General features: G+C 39.3%; 1 protein-coding gene across 4 annotated transcripts in view; it reads left to right on the plus strand.

Annotated features, from left to right (window-relative positions):
* The window catches only part of SAMD3 (sterile alpha motif domain containing 3), a 37421-nt gene that overhangs the window by 8815 nt on the left and 9382 nt on the right, over positions 1-19224 (plus strand). For all 4 annotated transcript variants that reach the window (XM_019286240.3, XM_039570085.1, XM_039570086.1 and 1 more), the window contains 3 exons: positions 5560-5745; positions 6049-6133; positions 13137-13304. In XM_019286240.3, coding sequence (XP_019141785.2) covers positions 5560-5745; positions 6049-6133; positions 13137-13304 — 439 coding nt within the window. The remainder of the gene's footprint in view (positions 1-5559; positions 5746-6048; positions 6134-13136; positions 13305-19224) is intronic.

Consider the following 19224-nt stretch of genomic DNA (forward strand, 5'->3'; position numbering starts at 1 on the left):
TAAAAAAAAAGAAAAAGATTTTAAAGGGAAAAGAGAAAAAGAGAAGCTAGCCTGAAAAATTGTCACCTAATCAATTACTTCAAATTATTTTGCTCCATTTACACAAGAGAGCAAATATTACTTTTATATACATACATATACACCCAAATGTATCTATAACCCTACAGTGAAAACTCAGCAGGACTGTGCTTTTTAATGTATAGCTTAAGAGTTTCTTTGTTTCTGAGCAAAGACCTTATTCTTGATATCATCAGAATTATTTCTGGTATATGTGATGATTTTCTTTCAGTTAGCTCATAAGGACATGAAAAGCAAACTTAACAAAACCATGTTAAGCCTTTGACAGTGGCCAATAGTAGGAGAGAAGTACTGCCTGTCTATTTTGTTCAGAAGTACAGATGTCAGATGCTTCATTTGATTATACCTTTGGTAAAACGTAACAGAAAAATAATTTCATTTTTATGATTCCTGATAATTTCACTTCAGTCGTTATTCCATCTTCAGAAAACCTGTCTTATCTGTGAATTTTGGTTTGGTTTGTTTGGGGCTTTGGGGAGATGCTTTAAATTTAGGTTTTTAATTTATGTGGATGCGAGAATTTCTGCCATTCTTTTGTGTTTTAAGTCAGAATTTCACATCTCTGTCATTGCAACAGGATACTCAAGAATACTAACTTGAAAGTTAAAATACCTTGAAGACTCATAATAATAGATACTGTCTGTGCTTGTTGCCTCAATGTTTTGGAAGTCAAGACAACTGAACTCATGGGTTTGGGGCACTTCGGGTCACTGGAGCCAAATTTATTGACATGGTGCTGTGAGTCTTCAACTGAAGTTTGCAGGAAAAAATAAATAAATTGCTAGATCTTCTTCCTTCCACACCAGGAATGAGCCAAGTCTTACAAATGACTTGGAGAAGACACTAACTGCATTGCCTTATTAAGGTGTAGCAAAGTCAAAACAGAAACACAACAAAAAAAAATCAAAAAATGCATAAAATTCTTTGGATACAGTGTAACATATCATAGGGATGATATTTTTTTCTTTTAAATGGCCTGATTTACCTGGAAATTTTGTCCCTAAGGAGCATTTTTTCTTCCCCGCTTTGTAACCCACTGCTGCTGGCCTCACATGAGGTGAAAGGGCAAAGCCTTCCCTTATGTGATGCAGCTCCCCAGACTTAAAAAATCTGGACTCCTTCTAGAAGAAGGTTGTGTCTGCATCTCGCAAAATTGTTTGGAAACAGATTAATTTTGTCTGTAACTTCATGCTCATACTGAATGTGATGTCTTCTACAGAAAGAGTACTACAGGGGAAGCTGAAGTGGGAGCTGCTCTGGGAAATGGGCAGTTTTGGCTCATCTGACACCTCCCACATCCCAGCCTTGCTGAAGTTAACGCTGCTGTGGGTAACTTATTTTTCAGTCTAAAGGATACCTGCCCTTGTGTTTAGTGGGAACTAAAAAATATAAGACATCATCAAGCACGAGGCAGACTGCAAATCCCAGGCTTTAGGGAATGACTGGGAAACCTTGCATTTGTGCTCAAAAGTTGGAAATGACAATGAAGCACTTAAAGAGAATGGCATGAGGATATTTTAGGCACAGATCTCAGAACTGTGAATAGAAAAATAGAGCCCTGTTATATCTGACAATTGAGAGGGAGAAAAGTTTCATTTGATATTTCATCTTCTGTCATAATTTCTTCCTTTTGATGGAAATAGCCTGTCAGGGTCCCTTCCCCCCTCCCATGTGGTCCTGGGAGAGGGGCCCTGGGGGGGAGGCACGGGGTTTCCCTGCCCCTGGTCAGCCTTGTTCCCCATGGGTTGTTTTGTGTTCCCCTGCACGGGCAAGGACCCTCGGGTCCCGTGATTGAGCAGTTCCTTGGCAGAGCTCCGGCCATGCGGCTGGAGAAATAAACATCTCTCTGAAATATCTGTCAAGAATCGGTCCATATATATATTCTTTCCCCGGGCCTCGTTGTCTGATACATGTGTTGCAGTATCCCCACTGTAACAACAGCCTTTGCAACCTTAAGTGTTGTCATAAAGTTGAAAGCATATTATACATGTGTTAGGGAAATGGAACATTTTTTTACAGCTGAAGGCTTTTCCTTTCTTTCACATCTGCAAGTTCCTTGTTCTCTCCACTGTTTCTTCCTTGGTTTTGTTGACATGGACTTTCTTCCAGACTACAAACCTTCAGACCTGAGTCTCTTGCTGATGTATGATGTAGACATGTGAAAGGTTAGACCTTCATTTGTGAATAATGGGAATCTATTGAGACTTCACCCATGTGCTGAGTTTTATGTGGATATACCAAAAATGGGAACAACCCATTGATGTCAGCAAATTTCTTCTTGACTGCCATGTCCTCTAACTAAATGGGATCTGAGCTGAGAAGAGATATAGCAATGGGTGCCTGACTCATGGACTTCAGCAGACAATAGGGAAAGCTTGTGGCACACAGCCCATTTATACATGTGCTCAGTTGGCCTTTAAATCACATTTTTCCCTAAACGAACTTAATACATGCAGGCAACAGATCCTTCTTACTAGTATGCTCAAGAAGCTTAAAAATAACAAAGTCTTGTTATGATCTAGTATTTTATCTTGTTTCTAGCTCTCTATGGCACTTTACACAGCTATCTTGATTGAGTTGTCTGTATTGATGCCAAGATTATTTTTATTGACTTTTTACAGCTAATTCAGGTAGCTCTGTGTCTGTGTGATGTTGCACAGGACACTGAACTTGGAGAGATGATGCTGTGTTTACTCCCCACTGTTCTCTCAAGTGTAATCTAAAACTGTCACTGGATGGTCTGGGTGACACTGTGACTGTGTAACTCTTTGTCTTCTTGACAGTAAAACACAGTATTCTCTGGGATTAGGGATGCCAGGGGTATATGATTCCAATAGGTGGGTCTTTGGGGGTTCTTTGTGGGGTTTTTTGGTGTTTGGTTTTGTTGGTTGGTTGGTTTGTTGTGGGGTATTTTTCCATCTGAAGGAGACAAATGGCTCCTCCCAAAATGACGCTATTTTATAGCTTCATGTCTCAATAAACATGCTGTGCACAAGACGTATATGATTACAATGGAGACAAAGAAGGAAATGGCTGTGTGAGACCGGACTGTGACTGAGCACATTAAAGTGGCAATCTACAAAAGATGAGTGGTAAAAGCTCTGTGAATAACTGTCTTCTTGCTGAGGAGATGCTTCTTAGGATGCACTTCCGTACTGCAGCTAAGCATAGAGAGAACAGCTTGCTTCATCTGAATTGGTGCTTGTTTCACCTCATGAGAAGCCATTTTGGGGACTTAAACTGTGAGAAAATTAAATGAAAAGCATAATTAAGAATTTTTGTCACTGTAGCTCCTTGTAACTTGCTGCAGGATTACAGGCTCCCTAGTACTAGTAAGGAAGGGGTGCAAGTAAGTCAGACGTGACAGCAGAGAAAGGAGACTAAAATTTTGCCAGAGCTAGCCATTGGATTAATTTTGCTGTAGAATCAGAAGTCTCAAGAACTGAGAGACAAGAAAAAAATGTAACTTTGTGACTTTGAGATTTTTTAAAGATTTTTTTTTTTTCAGTTTTAAGATTTTGATCTTATTTCTGCCTCAGGTTAGCTGGCAGAGGTATGGCTAGAAACAGGCTACATATGTTTGTACCTGAATCTCAAAACTGTATGTGCACTGGGATTTATGTATAGAGCCAAGACCTCCCTTGATTGTGGAGAACAGCATTACAGCTGAACTGAACTGTTCTTTTAGTTAAATAGGTTTGCATGTGAGCATTTCTGAGGATAAAGTTTATGTGGAGTTGTGTCTCTTTTCAAACAAGCTTGTATTTCATTGTGAAATATGACAGCACATGTTTAACATGACTTCCCAAAAGTGATGAGTCCAGCTAAAGCTAGTAAAATATGTAATCTCATGCACTGTGGAGACCAGAGGAATTTTTGGATCTCATTTGGAGAGCAAGGAATTTTTTTGTGTTACGTAAGGCTGAAGATAAATGAAATTTGGAGTATTTTTGTTGCAGTGGCAGATGTGAAGGGACTGGTGAATGGGAGAGTTGCCACAGTTCCCTGGTTATTAGCCATTCCAACTGCAAGAAATTTTATTTTCTCAGGTGACTGAGTGTAGTCCAGTGTGCCCAATTGGAACCTGCTAAACCTTGCTGCTTTTTGAAACGGCTTTTCAGCTTCACTTGTATTACCAACAAAAGGAATTTCAGTGCTGCTCAGATACAAAGTACTGTAAATTTTAAACTTAAGTCCACTTTTGAGCGAGTTTAAGTGGTAGCTTGTTGAAAACAGTATGTAGTAATTTGCAGCCTGTGTGTTACGTCATTTCCATCGGTAAAGCTGGTGAAAGTACAGGATGCAAACTTAAAGGCTGGGGAGCTGCTCACTGATGCCACATTGAACATCTGCACTTTGTTTGCATAGGAGGGATTTCCAAGTGATTTCAGAATCTAAGATTGGTTTTATTTTACTATTTGTGTATTAATTTATCACCAAAAAAGGACATGAATGTGTCTATGTGGATATGTTGCCTCTTCTTGCACAACTTTTCCTTCTTTTGAGACTGCAAGTACTAAGAGAAGTTCACTGCACTTTGCATCTACTGTTAACTGTCTGTGTCCCATGAAATCTGGTGAGCTTGGAAAGACAGTAGGCCTGACCATTTTGTGCCTGTTTTGCATGGGGAAATGTTAGTGCTGTGAGTACTTCTACTGCTGTTAGGAGCAGATGACAGTACCCCAATTTTTTTTGCTCAGCACTGCATCGCAATTTGTGGTAGGGATGGGATTGGTGCAGTTACATGATGGATGTAGAGGTTTTGATAGCCTGCAATCTACATTAAAAGGTGCCAAGGTGGTGTGGCAGCATAACCAGGTCAGAAAGGTTGAGAGTTATAGGCCTACCTACTCAAGAAGGTATTGAGACTGTAACTGGCTATTGGGACCTACTTTTCCCTGTGTTCTTTCAGAATTAGGGTTGGGGCAGCCAGCAGTGATAACCTGCCTCAGGCTCACCCCAGCTGGGGTGTGACATCTGTAAATAGTGGTCATGGTGTTCTTGTGAAGAGCTGCTGGGCTGTGTCTGTTTTGTTTCGAGATGTGTGCTGATGATAATTGCCTTCATCCCTTTCTTGCCTTCCCCTGTGGAAGGACAGCCTTAACTAATGTCATGTATAATATTTTATTCAATTAAGCTGTTTTACTGGAGTAGGAAACATATTATAAATGAAGACAGAAAAAGATATTTTGCAACAGTAGCAAGCCCCCAGTGAGTTCTGCTCTGCTTTCTGTCAGAAACCACCTCCTACTGTCTGCTGGTTAAAACATTTCACATTTGACATCTAGTTTATAACTGTATGTATTGATTGCTGCTTTTGTATGTATTCTTTGTATGTCGAAACAAAGACAGCAGGTCTTGAATTTCTATAGCAATAACTTTCCCTTGTGTTGAGTTTTTCCATGTATTTCTCTTTCCCTCCTGCCTGCATTTCCATAGAAGAAAGATGTGATTGTGACAATATAATCTTCTCTTTTACAGAAAAAATCTGAAATTATTTTTTGCAAGATACAAGACATTGCAGTGGACAAGTTCTTATGCTTTGCCAGACTTCCCTTACGATGTCAAGTGCATATTAGCAGAAAAAAAATGCCCTGATCACAGTATGAGAATAAGGATTATTGAATTTTTACAAGCAGACATGACCAAATACCTAGAAGGATCATTGTGAGTAAACACCGTTAAATTTATTTGGGGGAGTTACCTGTTGTCTGCAGACATAAATTTTCAAATGGATGTAAAGCCATTCTCTTTGATATATTTGCTTAAATAAAGGAGGCTAAGGGACTGAAACCGACTGAAACTAATAGAAAGATTTCATGCAAGCCTTTAAGCTGTGCCCTTTGTTATTTGGAAGGCAATTGATTGCCTGAGAAATAGTCAGTTTAATGTAGATCAGAATAGACTCCAGTGTTTAATACTGTCTAGAAAACCAAATATTTCTTTTACATCTCCATCTTGTTTGCACAGGTATCCGAACAGTCAGCAATATAACATTGTTGTCAATGCTCTGCTCCAGGCATACCCATTCCTTGATGAAGATGGGAATGGCTTTGTAAGTATTGTGGTCTTTTTCCACAAAATCAATCACAAGAAAATAATCTTGTTCTGAGGAAATCAATATCAATTTCTTATATGCTGCCTCTATTTGGAGCACACACACTTGGCTGTGTTTGGCAAATCACATTCTTATTTCCTTATGTCAATTAAAGATTAACCCAGGTATAGCCATATCTCAAAGCTACCATGAGATCATGCAGGCCTGTACCTGAAGTCCCTCATTGCTTGTCAGCTACATTTTCTTTCTGGACTGATTTCTGCCCAGGGATAAAGTTAAATCTGATTTATTTCTGTTTTTAAAAACAAAGAAGCCAGCTCTTTAGAAAATTATATGAGGACTAACGTGACTGATGCTCTTGCAATGTATTATGAACATTGGTGTGTTAGATATGAAACTGTAACATGCAGTAATAGTAGTGGTTTAAGGAATCTAGGTCTAATTTAAAAAAAAAAAATTTAAAAAATTTTTTGAGTATCAGTGGGGAGGATAACAGAAGGCAGTGGAAGGAGATGATTTAAATTTGAACCACATTTTTTTCACTTGTGACCCAGAATATCTGTCTGTGGTCTCAGAGGACAGTGGTCACCTTTTCACTTCACATCATTGCTTTATCCTGTGATACTTTTATAGCATCTTGTAAAAGCTTGTGAGCCTCACTGGGGACTGTTAGCTTTGAACATAAATATATATCTCACATGCCATTACTCTAGAAAGCAAAATAATTTTGGGAAGAAAAAAAAAATTGAGGCTTAAGGGGTAACTATTCTAGTTCTCCCCTAAGCCCAGGCATTGTTGAAGGGAAGGGACTACGGAAAACAAACACATCTCAAAGAGAAGAGAGGGAGCAAAAGGCCCAGAGAGAAACAGTCTGTCCTCATTTTAATCAGGATACCTCTCTGAATACCCCAGTTGTGGTCCTTGGGCATGATCCTGAGTAATGCTATGGCTTCATCTAGCTTCCTTTAGGAGGAGGAGCTGGAATGATATTCAGCTTGGTCCGAAGACAATTTTAAAACCTTTAATTTTTAAAAACTGATTTTAAACAGGGGTTCTTAAGGTAGGTTTTCAAAGGGCTTTAGTTGCAGTAGGACCATAGACTGGGTGAAACTATTATAACTCTGTTCTTTGGGAAATGGTCATTATTAGCCAGATGGATGGCAGAATTGGTGCTGGCAGAAGTTATGTGATGGGGCAGAGGTTTCAGATTGGTTGTTCGTTATCTTTTGATCTTTCCCTCAGGCTTACTAGAAAGCACATCTGGCAATAACCGCAATAAGTAAGAAAGAAAGCTGGAATTAGCAGTTTGCAGTATTGCTAGTCTAACACTTTCTGAGCCAGCCCCTCTCCATTGCCTGGGTTGAGACAGGAAAAATGGCACTAAAGGTGTATGCCTGCATACTTAAGTTTAGAGGAGGGCATGAGAATGAATTACTATTTTTATTTGCCCTACTGTTAGACATTCTGCTCTTCCTTCATGATCATAAATGCTATAAATACTTATTTTTTCTTGATCTGAGACAGTTGTGTGTTACAACAGCTGTAGTTTAAAACAAACCCTACAACATATGCATAGCTACTTATCACAAGACTTGCAGTAAAATCGAATTCATATACAATTAAGAAGCAAACTAACAGCAAAAAAAAATTGACAACAAGCATTCTTTTTTTCTCAGAAAGGATCTTCAGCAGGTCAAAAAAGCAAAATTTTTGTAGGCTTTCCTTTTAAAACTCTCTTTGACTATCAAGGGACTATAATTTCTGCTTGCTGTTCCTGATAATATTCTTAAATGTAAGATGTAAAATATTGATTACTGAGATATTTTGAATACCTTAAAGTTGTTTATCTATAGTAATTAAATAATTGTTGTTGTTATTACAGTTTTTAAAATAGTACATTGAAAGTATTCAAAAAATCTACTGTCAGTAAAGTTCAGAGGTAAGGGGGAATGATAGGTAAATGTAGAAAAGGAAAACTAACATGAGAGTAGTATTTTAATCAAAAATGCTAGTTACATTCCTTGTTAAATGGCATTTGTATATAAACTTCTGGGGAGGCAGTTCATATAATGTGGTTTTGGTGTGTACATTGGGAAGAGAGGAATAGCGCTCTGTAAGTTCTTGTATCTCTGTGGACTCCAGAGAGAGCCTCAGGTGGCCAGCTGTGCACAGATGTCAGTGTCTGATAGAAAGCCACCTCCTTTTCATGTCTTGTAAGGCTGAAGGATGGGACACACCAAACATGGCAATTCAACTGGGCTGGCCTCTGACAATAATGGTTTCCTCTAGTGGTAGTGTAATAAAGTTATTGGGGTCTTTTTAGAATAACAACAAGCCTGTTTCCAATTTCTGAACTTTTAATTTCTTGTCAAAGTTGCAGGAAAAATAAATTATTGCATGCATTTTATAAACCAAAAGGGCTGAGAAGAGTTTGGAGTACCAAGTTTTGCGTTCCCTCTGGTGCGCTGGAGCTCACTTCTACCATTGAGTACTTTTCTTTCTGCCATGTAAAATGCTCTATACCACAGTATTGTAAATGACATTCTTTTACTGCTCATTATTTATTGCTGTGCTATGTCTCAGTTCCTAGATTCATTTTAACTCTAAAGTTATTCTTAAAAGGAAAGCAGTTTCTTACCCTTTGGGGTGGAAGAGCAGCCACAGCATCTGCTGGGCTCTGCAGAAGGCTGCAGTAGTTCTTAGAGAGATGTCCTGAGAAGGTCTGTTGGTGGTGTGATTTTAACTCACAAGCCTTGCAGTTTAGAGCCCTTCACCAGAAATGGATGTGTGTTGGCTGCTGGAAGGGTGCAGCAGAAACTGTTCTGGGTTCTTCCCTGGCCAGTGCACATGTCTGTGTGGTGTGGCTGGGAAGGGGCAGGCAGCTGGGCTTCCTGGATGAGAAAAGGGAAAACTCATCCCATGAGAGATTCTGGAATTCCAGAATTAACAGAATTTTCTCCTGGCCAAGCACAGAAAACAAGAATGTAAAGAACCTGATGTTCTTCATCATGGATGGAGAAACTTTGAACTGTAAATGTCAGCACTTCTGTTGCAACATTTTTGCGGAAATGAAATGAACAACTGGAAAAGGGAAAGATCTTCTGGCAAACATAGAGGAACAACAACAAAAACCAAACATAAGAGCACCTAAATTAACACCAGTATTTTCATGACAGGAAAAAAATTACTAGCAAAACTTTCAAATTTTTTGGTTTATTTGTGGGGTTTGTTTCCAAAATACTGGACATTTATTTACATCTCCAAATTATTTCAAACAAATAATTTAGACAATGTGTGTGTTATGTAGAAAGATAGTCTAGTATTTTCAATCTCATACTCTTGCAATGAGAGGTCATTAAAAGTTTGTGGTTTCAAACAAAATTTGATTTTTGGTAGATTATTCACAATTCTGTTTTGTCAGTTAAAAATTTTCCCATTTAATTTTGCGGTATTGAAAAAAATATGCTTCTGTTCCATCAGCCCTTTCTCAAAGGTTAGCCAATACAACATAGTCAGGACAATGATTATGATCCTAAATAAATTCATTTACAAATAAAGTCATGAATAAGCCCCTTCATGAATAAGCCACTTATGTACTACGAATTTTAAAAGAATGTTATTTATGAGGTCAGTCTAGAAGCAGGGATTAAGAATTATCTGGAATTACAAATAATAATTTAAAAAATAATTTTCTACTAATAGTAAAACTAATTTAAAAGGCTGTGGAGTACCTGGAATTAAATTAATTCCAAGATTAACTTTTGGTAAGAGTGCTTTAAAGTGACTACCTAAGTAAATTTTCCCATGGTATTTCCTTCTACTTACAAAACAATGCTATCCTAAACTAACATGTGATGTTTAAAAAAATAAAAATATTCATTTAATAATGAAATAGCTTATTAGATTTGTGATGTATATTGTAACCAATACAACATTTGTAAGTTATGGATGAACAGTTTATATAGAAAAAGCCAAGGTCATAGACACAGCAGTCAAAAGCAAATTGGCATGATACTGTTTCTTGACGACTTGCAAGGTATTCTATCTCATTTTACAAGGCTTAAACCCAACAATTTGGAAAGAATCATTTCTCTTATTCCATTTCATTTCAGCCAACCTTTTGAAAATCATATGATTTCAAGAAAACATGACATGAGGAAGGAAGAGAGAGGGGTCTCTCATCCATGCCACTTGCCAGTGGGCTTTGCATAAGCAGCTGCCTTGAGCTGGTGGCTGCCAAGCGGTGCTGTGGTGCCTGTGAAACCCAGCATGCCAGTGCTGACATGCTCAATTCATGTAACTGCTGCACACAAGATGATTATTTGCTAGTAAATTACTGCTTTTAATCTGCATGTAATCCTTTTCCTCCTATGTCAGATAGACACAGGCTAATCCTTCTACTCCTTTACCAGGAAGGTAAACCTTCCTGGGGTGGTGTTCAGGGGAAGCGGGGAAGGGCAGGGAAATTCATAGAAAAAAAAGTTGTTGGTTCAAAAATGGTAACAAAAGCATTCTTTTTAGAGGATGCATTACTCACTAGGGAAACCACATGTGCTTGCAGTCTCATTCTGGAAATAGGTATGTGAGAAGGGACTTGGCTAATTTTATGCCAATCCTATTACAGAAATAGGTTTAGTTAAAATTCTTAATTTATTGGGGGACTGGAAGATGAAACAGCTGATAGCTAGGAACTTTGAGGGATATTTAAAGCCTTGTATAGGTGTCAGCATATTCTTTCATGTGAAAGAATAAGCAAAAATATCTTCCAGCTAAATAAAGATTTTCAAAAGAAGGAAACTCTGTGCAGCTTAACTACAGGGATGCTTAAATTGTCATCTGCTAATATATTCTGGGATGATCATGTTTCAAAATATTATAACATCTGTTAAACACTTCAGAGAAGCATTAAACTAAGGTTTTTGTTTGCTTCTTTCTTAGCAGCCTTAAAATAGCAAGCTAGGCATAAATTTTGCTAGGCATATGAAGATGGGGTATTTGCATCAAAATGTGTAAGGCCAGAACTGTAAATGTACTTAGGGACCTTAATGGTTCAGGTGAACAAGTGGGATTTTCAAGGCATGTAGTCTCTACTTCTGAAAATGGTGCTGAAGTGTAATACTCACATCGAGGCTGTGACTATGTGTTGTGAGAAGACTGGGTGAGCAGTTGTACTCTATTTTTGTCATTATCTTTAGGTTGGTGATGTGACTTCTGTTCTGGCAGAACCCTAAGCCTGAAGTCTGCATTTTAGAAATGCAGATGGGCTTGTTTTCTTTCCAGTTCTTGGATGTTCAACTGTGACTGGCAGTGAGAGGATGCTTCAGTAAGGGCACAGAGGTGGGTGGCAGGGAGTGTTCCCTGGGGAAGGGCACTCCTGCCCTGGTGGGCCCCGGGCTGCTCAAGAAGAGCTGAAGTAGACACCACAGGGATTGTGTTCTCATAGCTCTTCCACTGTAATTTTTTGCCATTAATAGAGGTCTTGCTTTTAGGATTGAGGGCTTGTAGGTCAGCTAGAATCTGGGGAGGTGGGAACAATAAGCTCAGCAGGAGAAATGCGAGGTCACACTGACTTCACCACCATCTCTTAAGAGATCCTCTCATCTGTATCCTGTGGGTGAGAAAGGTAGGAATGTCAGACTCACTGCAAAGAGAGATACTGTACTACTTAATCTACTTCTACTGAATTCTGGTTTACACCAAAATTAACCTTTAAATAATTTGATCTTGACTAAGAAATGACACCATTTTGGTAAGAAATTTAGGGCAATCATTCTGTTTATTTTGTGCTTTAGCATGTCAGTGGGTACAGGCTTGAGTATAGTATTGAGTGAGTATAGTATTGGAGTCAATTTTGAAAATTAAGTAACAGATATTTGAATCTCTCTCTACATGTCCTGTCATTTACAGTCACTTTTCTGTTTAATTTTTGTTCCCTCTGACTGTTGAATACCCCTCAATAACTGGAATAAGCAAATGATTTTGAGGAATGACAAAACTACTCAAAACTGTAGGTTGTGCCTCCAGATGTGTTTAACAGCCTTTGCTTAGAAATTGCTTCCCAGGGTGTCAATGGCAAGGCAAGGCTAGCTCCTGCCATGGGACATCCAGCTTTGGGCCACACGTAAATGGCCACTGGTCCTTAAGGATGCATGAGGAAGTTGCTGTCCATACAATTTTCAGAAATGACTTTTCAATAACTGAATAAAGAAATACATAAGGGTGACAAAAGCAGCGGGGCCACGTAAGCTCTGACTGCCAAGGAGTGATGAATGGCTGCGTTAAACAGGAACTGCGCAGAAATGCTTTTAAGTTGCACTTTACATACCTTGGGGTGTCTTACAAACGCTAGGACCTATTTAAATGATCCTCTTAGTTCAGCAGTTTTGAGTTCAGTTTAAAAATATACTTGATCCCAGTATAACTGTAGACTCCCAGCAAAAGGTAGTACCAGGCTGTGTCTTTCCCACTCCTTTCTGTTAAATACAATAATCATACAGCTGTGCAACCAGTCAGATACTGCCAGAGGCAAAGGAAAAATAAGTCACTAAACTAAAAAAAACCCAAAAACAAACCACCAAAAAAATCCCCCAAAACCCCACAGCACAGTTTCTCTGGCATCTGTGAGCTGATCTGCTTCACTATGTAGTTTCACAACCCGATGTCATGAATGGAGCATAAAGCAAGAGCTGAGAAAGGGAAAGCACACTACAGTTTCTCCGGCAGCCTTGTATAGATCTAACCCTTAGATTCAATTCCTGCTATCCTCATCAAGCCACAGCAGTGCCATTAGCCCAGCCGTTGGTTGCCACAGAGCCATTTACCACAGGTGCTTTTGTTTCCTTCCATCCTGAAGCCACTGGTGGTGCCGCCCTATGAGTCTTTTTCTGCTTAATGGCAAACACTTTTGTAGAGTTAGATAAAACAAAGTGACCTGCTTTAGGATGGGGCAAATTCTTGAAAGATACTTGTAATGATAGCTATTTCCCCCCCCCCAATGTAGCTGCTGTGGAAACGGGCCCTTAAAGATCGTTTCAAATACGTGCGGAGACCCATTGAAGATGATGAGCAAGTCCTGAGGAACAAATACAAGTTTGGCCACAGGAGAGGACAGACCAGAAAATCTTCGTTTGCTGAAAATAAACTCGATGGTGTCCAGGGGCAGGTAGAGGTAAGATTTTTGGTGCTTGACTGAGTTCAGTCTTTCAGCTTCTCTCTTGATTGTAAGGCCATCAGGCAGTAAAGGGGACAACTGATCTCATCCCGTTCAAACTCATTTTGTATAGAGCTTGTCATATGGCCAGACCCTTGACTTCTTTTCATTTCTGGAAAACTAGGTATCAACAATAGAGCTAAGCCTGATACTGGATGCCTTGCACATTTGTTGTCATTTAGAATTGTTGTAAATTGGACAGAAAATACGGTCTGTTTTTTTAAATGCAGTATTTCTATTCTGCTCTTAGTTATATGCCTCCAATTAGAGTGAAAAACAATAGAGGCGTATGTCTACTAGTTGAAGTCTCTGTACAAATAAGAATGCAAAGAGGTATTTGAGCTGGTAACAAATGTCCGTATCCTCCTCTCACCTTGCACTTTGTTATGTAAAATCTGTTTGTGTTGATGTGTGATATACACTGGAATGCTTACAAATCTATGCATACAGTTGCTATGTATTGCTTTAATTGGAGAATTCAGAGAGTTATCACTGTCCAGTAAGTGTCTGAAGCACACTAATTAATTTAGACACTTTCATAAATACACTAAGGTTCCAGCTATGCTCTGCCAGTGGTCCACTGCACTTCGTGCTGCAATTAAAACACGGTAAAATTTAAACAATTGTAAGAATGTGATAAAGAAGATATGGAAGTAGATATTTATCCTTCGTTCGTCCATGTCCATCCTGCTGTTTACCAGACCCTGTATTTAGGGAAGCAAGAGTGGTTTATTGGATGCATTTCTGCATATATTGCCCTTGTGTTTGAAGGTAGCTGTAGTCTCCTGTACAAAATGCAAATACATGTTTGGTCTGGTTTTTAGAAATTTCAGTAATTTCTGTTTGTTTTCTTTGGGTTAATGTGTTCAGGAATAAACACTTCCCTTCTTTCCTGCTTTAGTTGAAGGGTTTGCAGGATGTGTGAAGTAAGAAACCTGTAGCTTGGGTGCAAAACAATGAACAGTCTTGCACCCAGTAAAGATGGAATTATAGGCTCCTGGTTTTGTGTTCACGTTAAGAGTTAGCCATCCTTTATCTGCTAAAGCTTGGAAAGGGCACACGTGGATCTTTTCTGTCTTACGGGCTCACTGAGAAGGGCTTTGGAGTGATCCTGTAGGAACTGCATGGTAAACTTCATTTATCTGTAGAGAGGGTGTAACCAAACTGTGCTGTGCAGACCAGGAATCACCACTCTCTTTAACTGCTTTGCCCGAGGCCATCACTGGTCACCCTTGTTTGCTTTAGAAATTGAGGAAGAATGTTACATCTCTTCTGAAGGCCTAGACCTTTTTAGGTCATAAGCAAATTAAGGGTTAAACTTAAAGGAGGTGAGAGGATGCTGAGTATCCCTAAAGAGCTTTTCCTTTCCTTCTCTCATTTTCCCTGTATCCTGAACATATATATATAAAATACAAATATAAATGCAAGAATCAACACTTGTGTGCCCTATTAAGGCTTAAGAATGAGTTCCATAAAACTGAGGGAATCATAACTTCCTTAGTTTTAAATGTGTTTCTACATTGAAAGCAGTGATGTCTGACTCTGAGATCCTAAATTATGTCACTACATATGTGCAAAACTGAGCAAAATGTTTAATATTATTTTTAACAAAAGCAGTGTGGATTTTTTCATTCTTTTTATTTAGAAACACACATAATGGCACTTTCCTGCCGATCCTTGGCACTAATTGCTCTATGAAAATACAAACTGTTAAACAAAGTGTTTTAGTCTCAAAAAATAAATATTTGATCTAGAAGCCAATACCACAGGGAAACCCAAATGATATTCAAATTACCATTAGCCAGATCCCCTTGTCTTCATCCCTTTTCCAAGACTGGAAGAATGAATCAGCCTTGGGTGAACTAGAAGCCAACACATCAGAATTAATTAAGGTAAAATGGGGGGAAATGAATTCCAGGTTAAGGACACCTTTGGAGATTAGTTAATGAAGGATTCCTAGCCCCTTTGGGCCACCACACTCTGCTTTAGATAGGCAGAGTAGGACATTTAGGGCATTACAGGTCAAAGCTGACTGGCAGAGCTACGCAGATGAGAGAGCACATCTGTTCCCAGCAGATGACCTACTTAGCAGTCACACAGCTGACTCCTATATCGAGCTTTAGTTTCTGAGCAGTCATAAGCTGTAACTCTGTCATGTGTGCTTTATGTCAGTATAGTCTTGAATTGTCAATTGTATGAAACTGATAAAAAGATTATTCACTGATAGGAAGTGTCTCACTGTTATACCTGGTATTTATTTTTATACGAAAAGAATAATAAAGTTATTACTACTAATAAAACCCTTAACCAATCTTTTTACTTCTTCATGTGAAAATCCAGCTGCTTACCAGGACAAGCTTCCTGTGATGTTTTGAGCCAGATAATGGTCTGCTCAGGACCCATTATCTTCCAAGCAGGCATTCCTCCTTCAAAAGCAGCTCAAGCGTACTTGGCCTCCCATGCAGGGCATTGCTTCTAGGTGTAACACCTGTCTTTCTCCTCCAGTTTCTTTAAAACATCTGCTGATGTGCTCCTCTTTACAGAGCATTATATTCAAACATGATTGAAGAGTAGCTACTCTTTTTCTAGTGACTTGCATTACGTGAAAGGTCTTGAGCAAGTGCAGGCCAGTAGGATGATGGTAAGTAAGTACATAAACCCATGCTGGAGGTATTTGTCACTAAAGGAGATTTTTATTTAAATGATGCTCCCTACAAATATCCATCAGGTTGTACCACCAGGGAAAGAAGCTTGGACTGTGCCTGACAGACATAAATTTGAGCCTCTGTGTCTGAGGGATATTCAGAATTTTATCAGGAAAGCCTCCATAAACAACAAATTTTATGGCTATGATGTGAGAATCCTCCTCAGTCATTTTCCACAGTCAGGCAAATATGCCAGAGATGCAGTAATCCAGAGGAGAGTGCTTTGTAATGATAACGACCTTCATCTGCTGCAAATGGAAGGTACTTTCCATGAGAAGGGTGATCACACGGTGAAAATACATAAGAAAAGCAAGCCAGTTTTCCCTCTGTAGCCAGGGTGGGATTACTGCTAAACCAGCCATCCAATGGCTTATTCTGACCAATCTCTTTATTATTTTTTTAGCATCAAAATCCCCTTTCTCTGCCCTAAGGACATGTTTGGTTTATGGTCCTTCAGGCTATGAGAGAAACCACCTCCTACCAGTTGTAATAGGAAGGGCCCTAGACTTGAGGGAGCCAGAAGGAAAAGAAAGAAAGGACCTTCCTGGTCCTTGGCCAAAGGATTGTCAGAAGGCAAAAGGTGATGGAGAGGGAAATAGGGTTAGAGCTGATGATTGGCTTGCATATCTTGAGAGCTTGTGGCTCAAACACTGTCTTAGTCTTCCCAGGGGTAGTGACCGAAGAGCAAATTGTCCCTTTCAGAACTTTAAGCTTGGAAAGCTTGTCAGTCTTGAGCAGTGCTGTTCATAGAATGTGTGACTTCACAATCATTTCAGTTAGCTGAATACAGAAATGAAAAAACCCACAGATACCCTGCATGGCTCCACCTGCCAATTCAGGCATGTGTTTCCCATAGGTCCTGTATCATATTCTGCTACTTCCAGAGGCTTCTGAGATACCCTTATAGCCACTAAATAGCTATATCTATGCAGCTGGATTAAGCTCCTTCCATCCATCCCAGACATTAAGTAAGAAAATATCTCTGCAAAGGGACTACCTAAGGGTATCTTAAGCTACCTGAACTGTAAGGGAATATAATCGGCTAGAAGACTGCTAGTAGTTCTTGATCTTAAATAAAAATGGAAAGAGAGTACAGTCCCTCTCTTAGAGCCTCTTATTTCTTACATCCTATGACAGCTTGTTTGTGAGGTCATCAGGGTTTCTCTGAAGCTGTCACACAAATAAATTTGGAGTTAGGTGTGAAAATGAAGGATAGGCTCTGACAAGATGTCAACTAAGATAGTGGTAGATGTCTCCAGATAAATGGGAGTATTTGCCACACCCAGCAGAGCTGGGAATAACATAATGAAAACTATTTATAACGGGGGCACCATCAGGCCATCTTCTTTCTGTGTCAAGGGGATAGACACAAGAAATGTTTTGATTAGTACTTAGGCTGGGAGAAGAGGAAGAATTCTGCAGAAATTTTAACTCACTAAGTTGGACATCTATTGGTATTATTCCTGTATAGGGAAGATAAGCAGGACACTTGAAATTGGTGAATGTGCAAATCCTGTGCCAAGAGGATGAAAAAGCAGAGAAGACCCCTGGCCCAGGAGGAACACCATATATTCTTGCTTCAGTGGTATCATGCAGTACAAGAATGGTGAAATTTACCCTGTTGATTGTATCTGGAAATTGTCTTTTCTGATGAAAGGAGGAATCAGGATTGAGTGAGGTCTACCCCATGAGACAGAGTCTCTTTTACTTCAGATTAGGTAAATTCGGCAAGTTAGACATACCCTAGGGATTTGCCTTTCTTCGAGGTGATAACTAACATCATGTTTGTCAATGACCTTATGCCACTGCAAGAGTCAGAAACTTGAAACAAGATTTCAAGGAGTCTGGAAAGAATAGGATTTGGAAAGTGATGGCTGGAGAAAAAGGGAGCAACGAGAAAAATAAAGCAACGGTAAGGGAAAAAGAGAACTAAATGTCTGTAAAATTCTCAGAGGATGAACAGCTTGTGCATGAGATGCAGAAATTCTCTTGGCTCAATCTCATGGCACTATTGGCAGGTACAGCGTTAGGTGCGATCTATACTGAGAATGCCATACACAGACGAAACAGGGGTGATAGCACCTTTCCCTCTAAGATTAATGGTCTCCAAATCAAGCGTTGGAATATTTGCACAGCCAGAATGTGAGCATGCATATATAAACGACCATTCAATGGCTGTACTGAGCTGTTGTAATGTGATTTTTCCACTAAAACTTTGATGTGCGTGCATCAAACTTTGAGTGTGTAGTGTTGCTTAGTTAATATTTTAAAATGCTTTTAAGTCAAAGCAAAAGCTTTAAACACAGATCTGTGACATACATCTTGCACTTCACCTTATGTCAGCCAGTGTCTTCATTGTTCTGTGAGTGAAATTGTCAAGTACAGGTTGTCCCTTGATAGAGAAAAACAGATTTCTCTCATTTTGCTTATGCAGTTTATGAAATCAGAAAACAGTTTCTGTGATCAGAAATAGACTGACTTATGTGGCTTTGAAAGTTACCACTGACACGTAAATCTAGCTCTGAAGTTGCCTGCCTGGTTCAAAAGGGTAATTATGTGTAATTAAAGCAAAGCCTGCTTTAATTAAACATCTCATTGGAGTACAAGTCAGTGTGGGTCCTGCTGATAGTTACATGCTCATTTTGCTCGAAAGCAGCCTGTCCATGCTGTTTCACCTGTCTGTGTTCAGTATTTGGACGCAAGAGGTGGGGCATGGTTGTGATGCCTTCTCAATCCTCTCCCACCATCCAGGATGAGAAGATGGGCCATGACCAGTGTAAAGGCAGTTTATAGCCTGCCTTTCAGATTCATACTTGTTTCAAATCCAGTGTTTTGGGGGCTTTTTTGAGCAGATCTTCACTTTCTAATTGTCATAGCCTGTTTTGATCACTACTCCTGATATAAAACGCCCCCATGCTCATTACAGTAAATGTCATTACAATGAGCCTGATTGTCACCACAGAAAAAAGGGCTGTCCCTTACAATAGTGGTGGTAAAAAGAGTTCTATACACTGTGCTTTTATGATGCCTTGTGTCTGTAGGTGTTCAAAATAGCAAGACCCACTTTTCAGCATTCAAAAATCAAGACAGACGATTCAGATTATGCTCGCTTAAGTAACTGAAAGCTGTTTCTCACTCTGAAGAAGTTATAAAAGCCAATTAATGGAAATGAT

Source organism: Corvus cornix, chromosome 3 (genome assembly GCF_000738735.6).
Source record: "Corvus cornix cornix isolate S_Up_H32 chromosome 3, ASM73873v5, whole genome shotgun sequence".
NCBI lineage: Eukaryota > Metazoa > Chordata > Aves > Passeriformes > Corvidae > Corvus > Corvus cornix.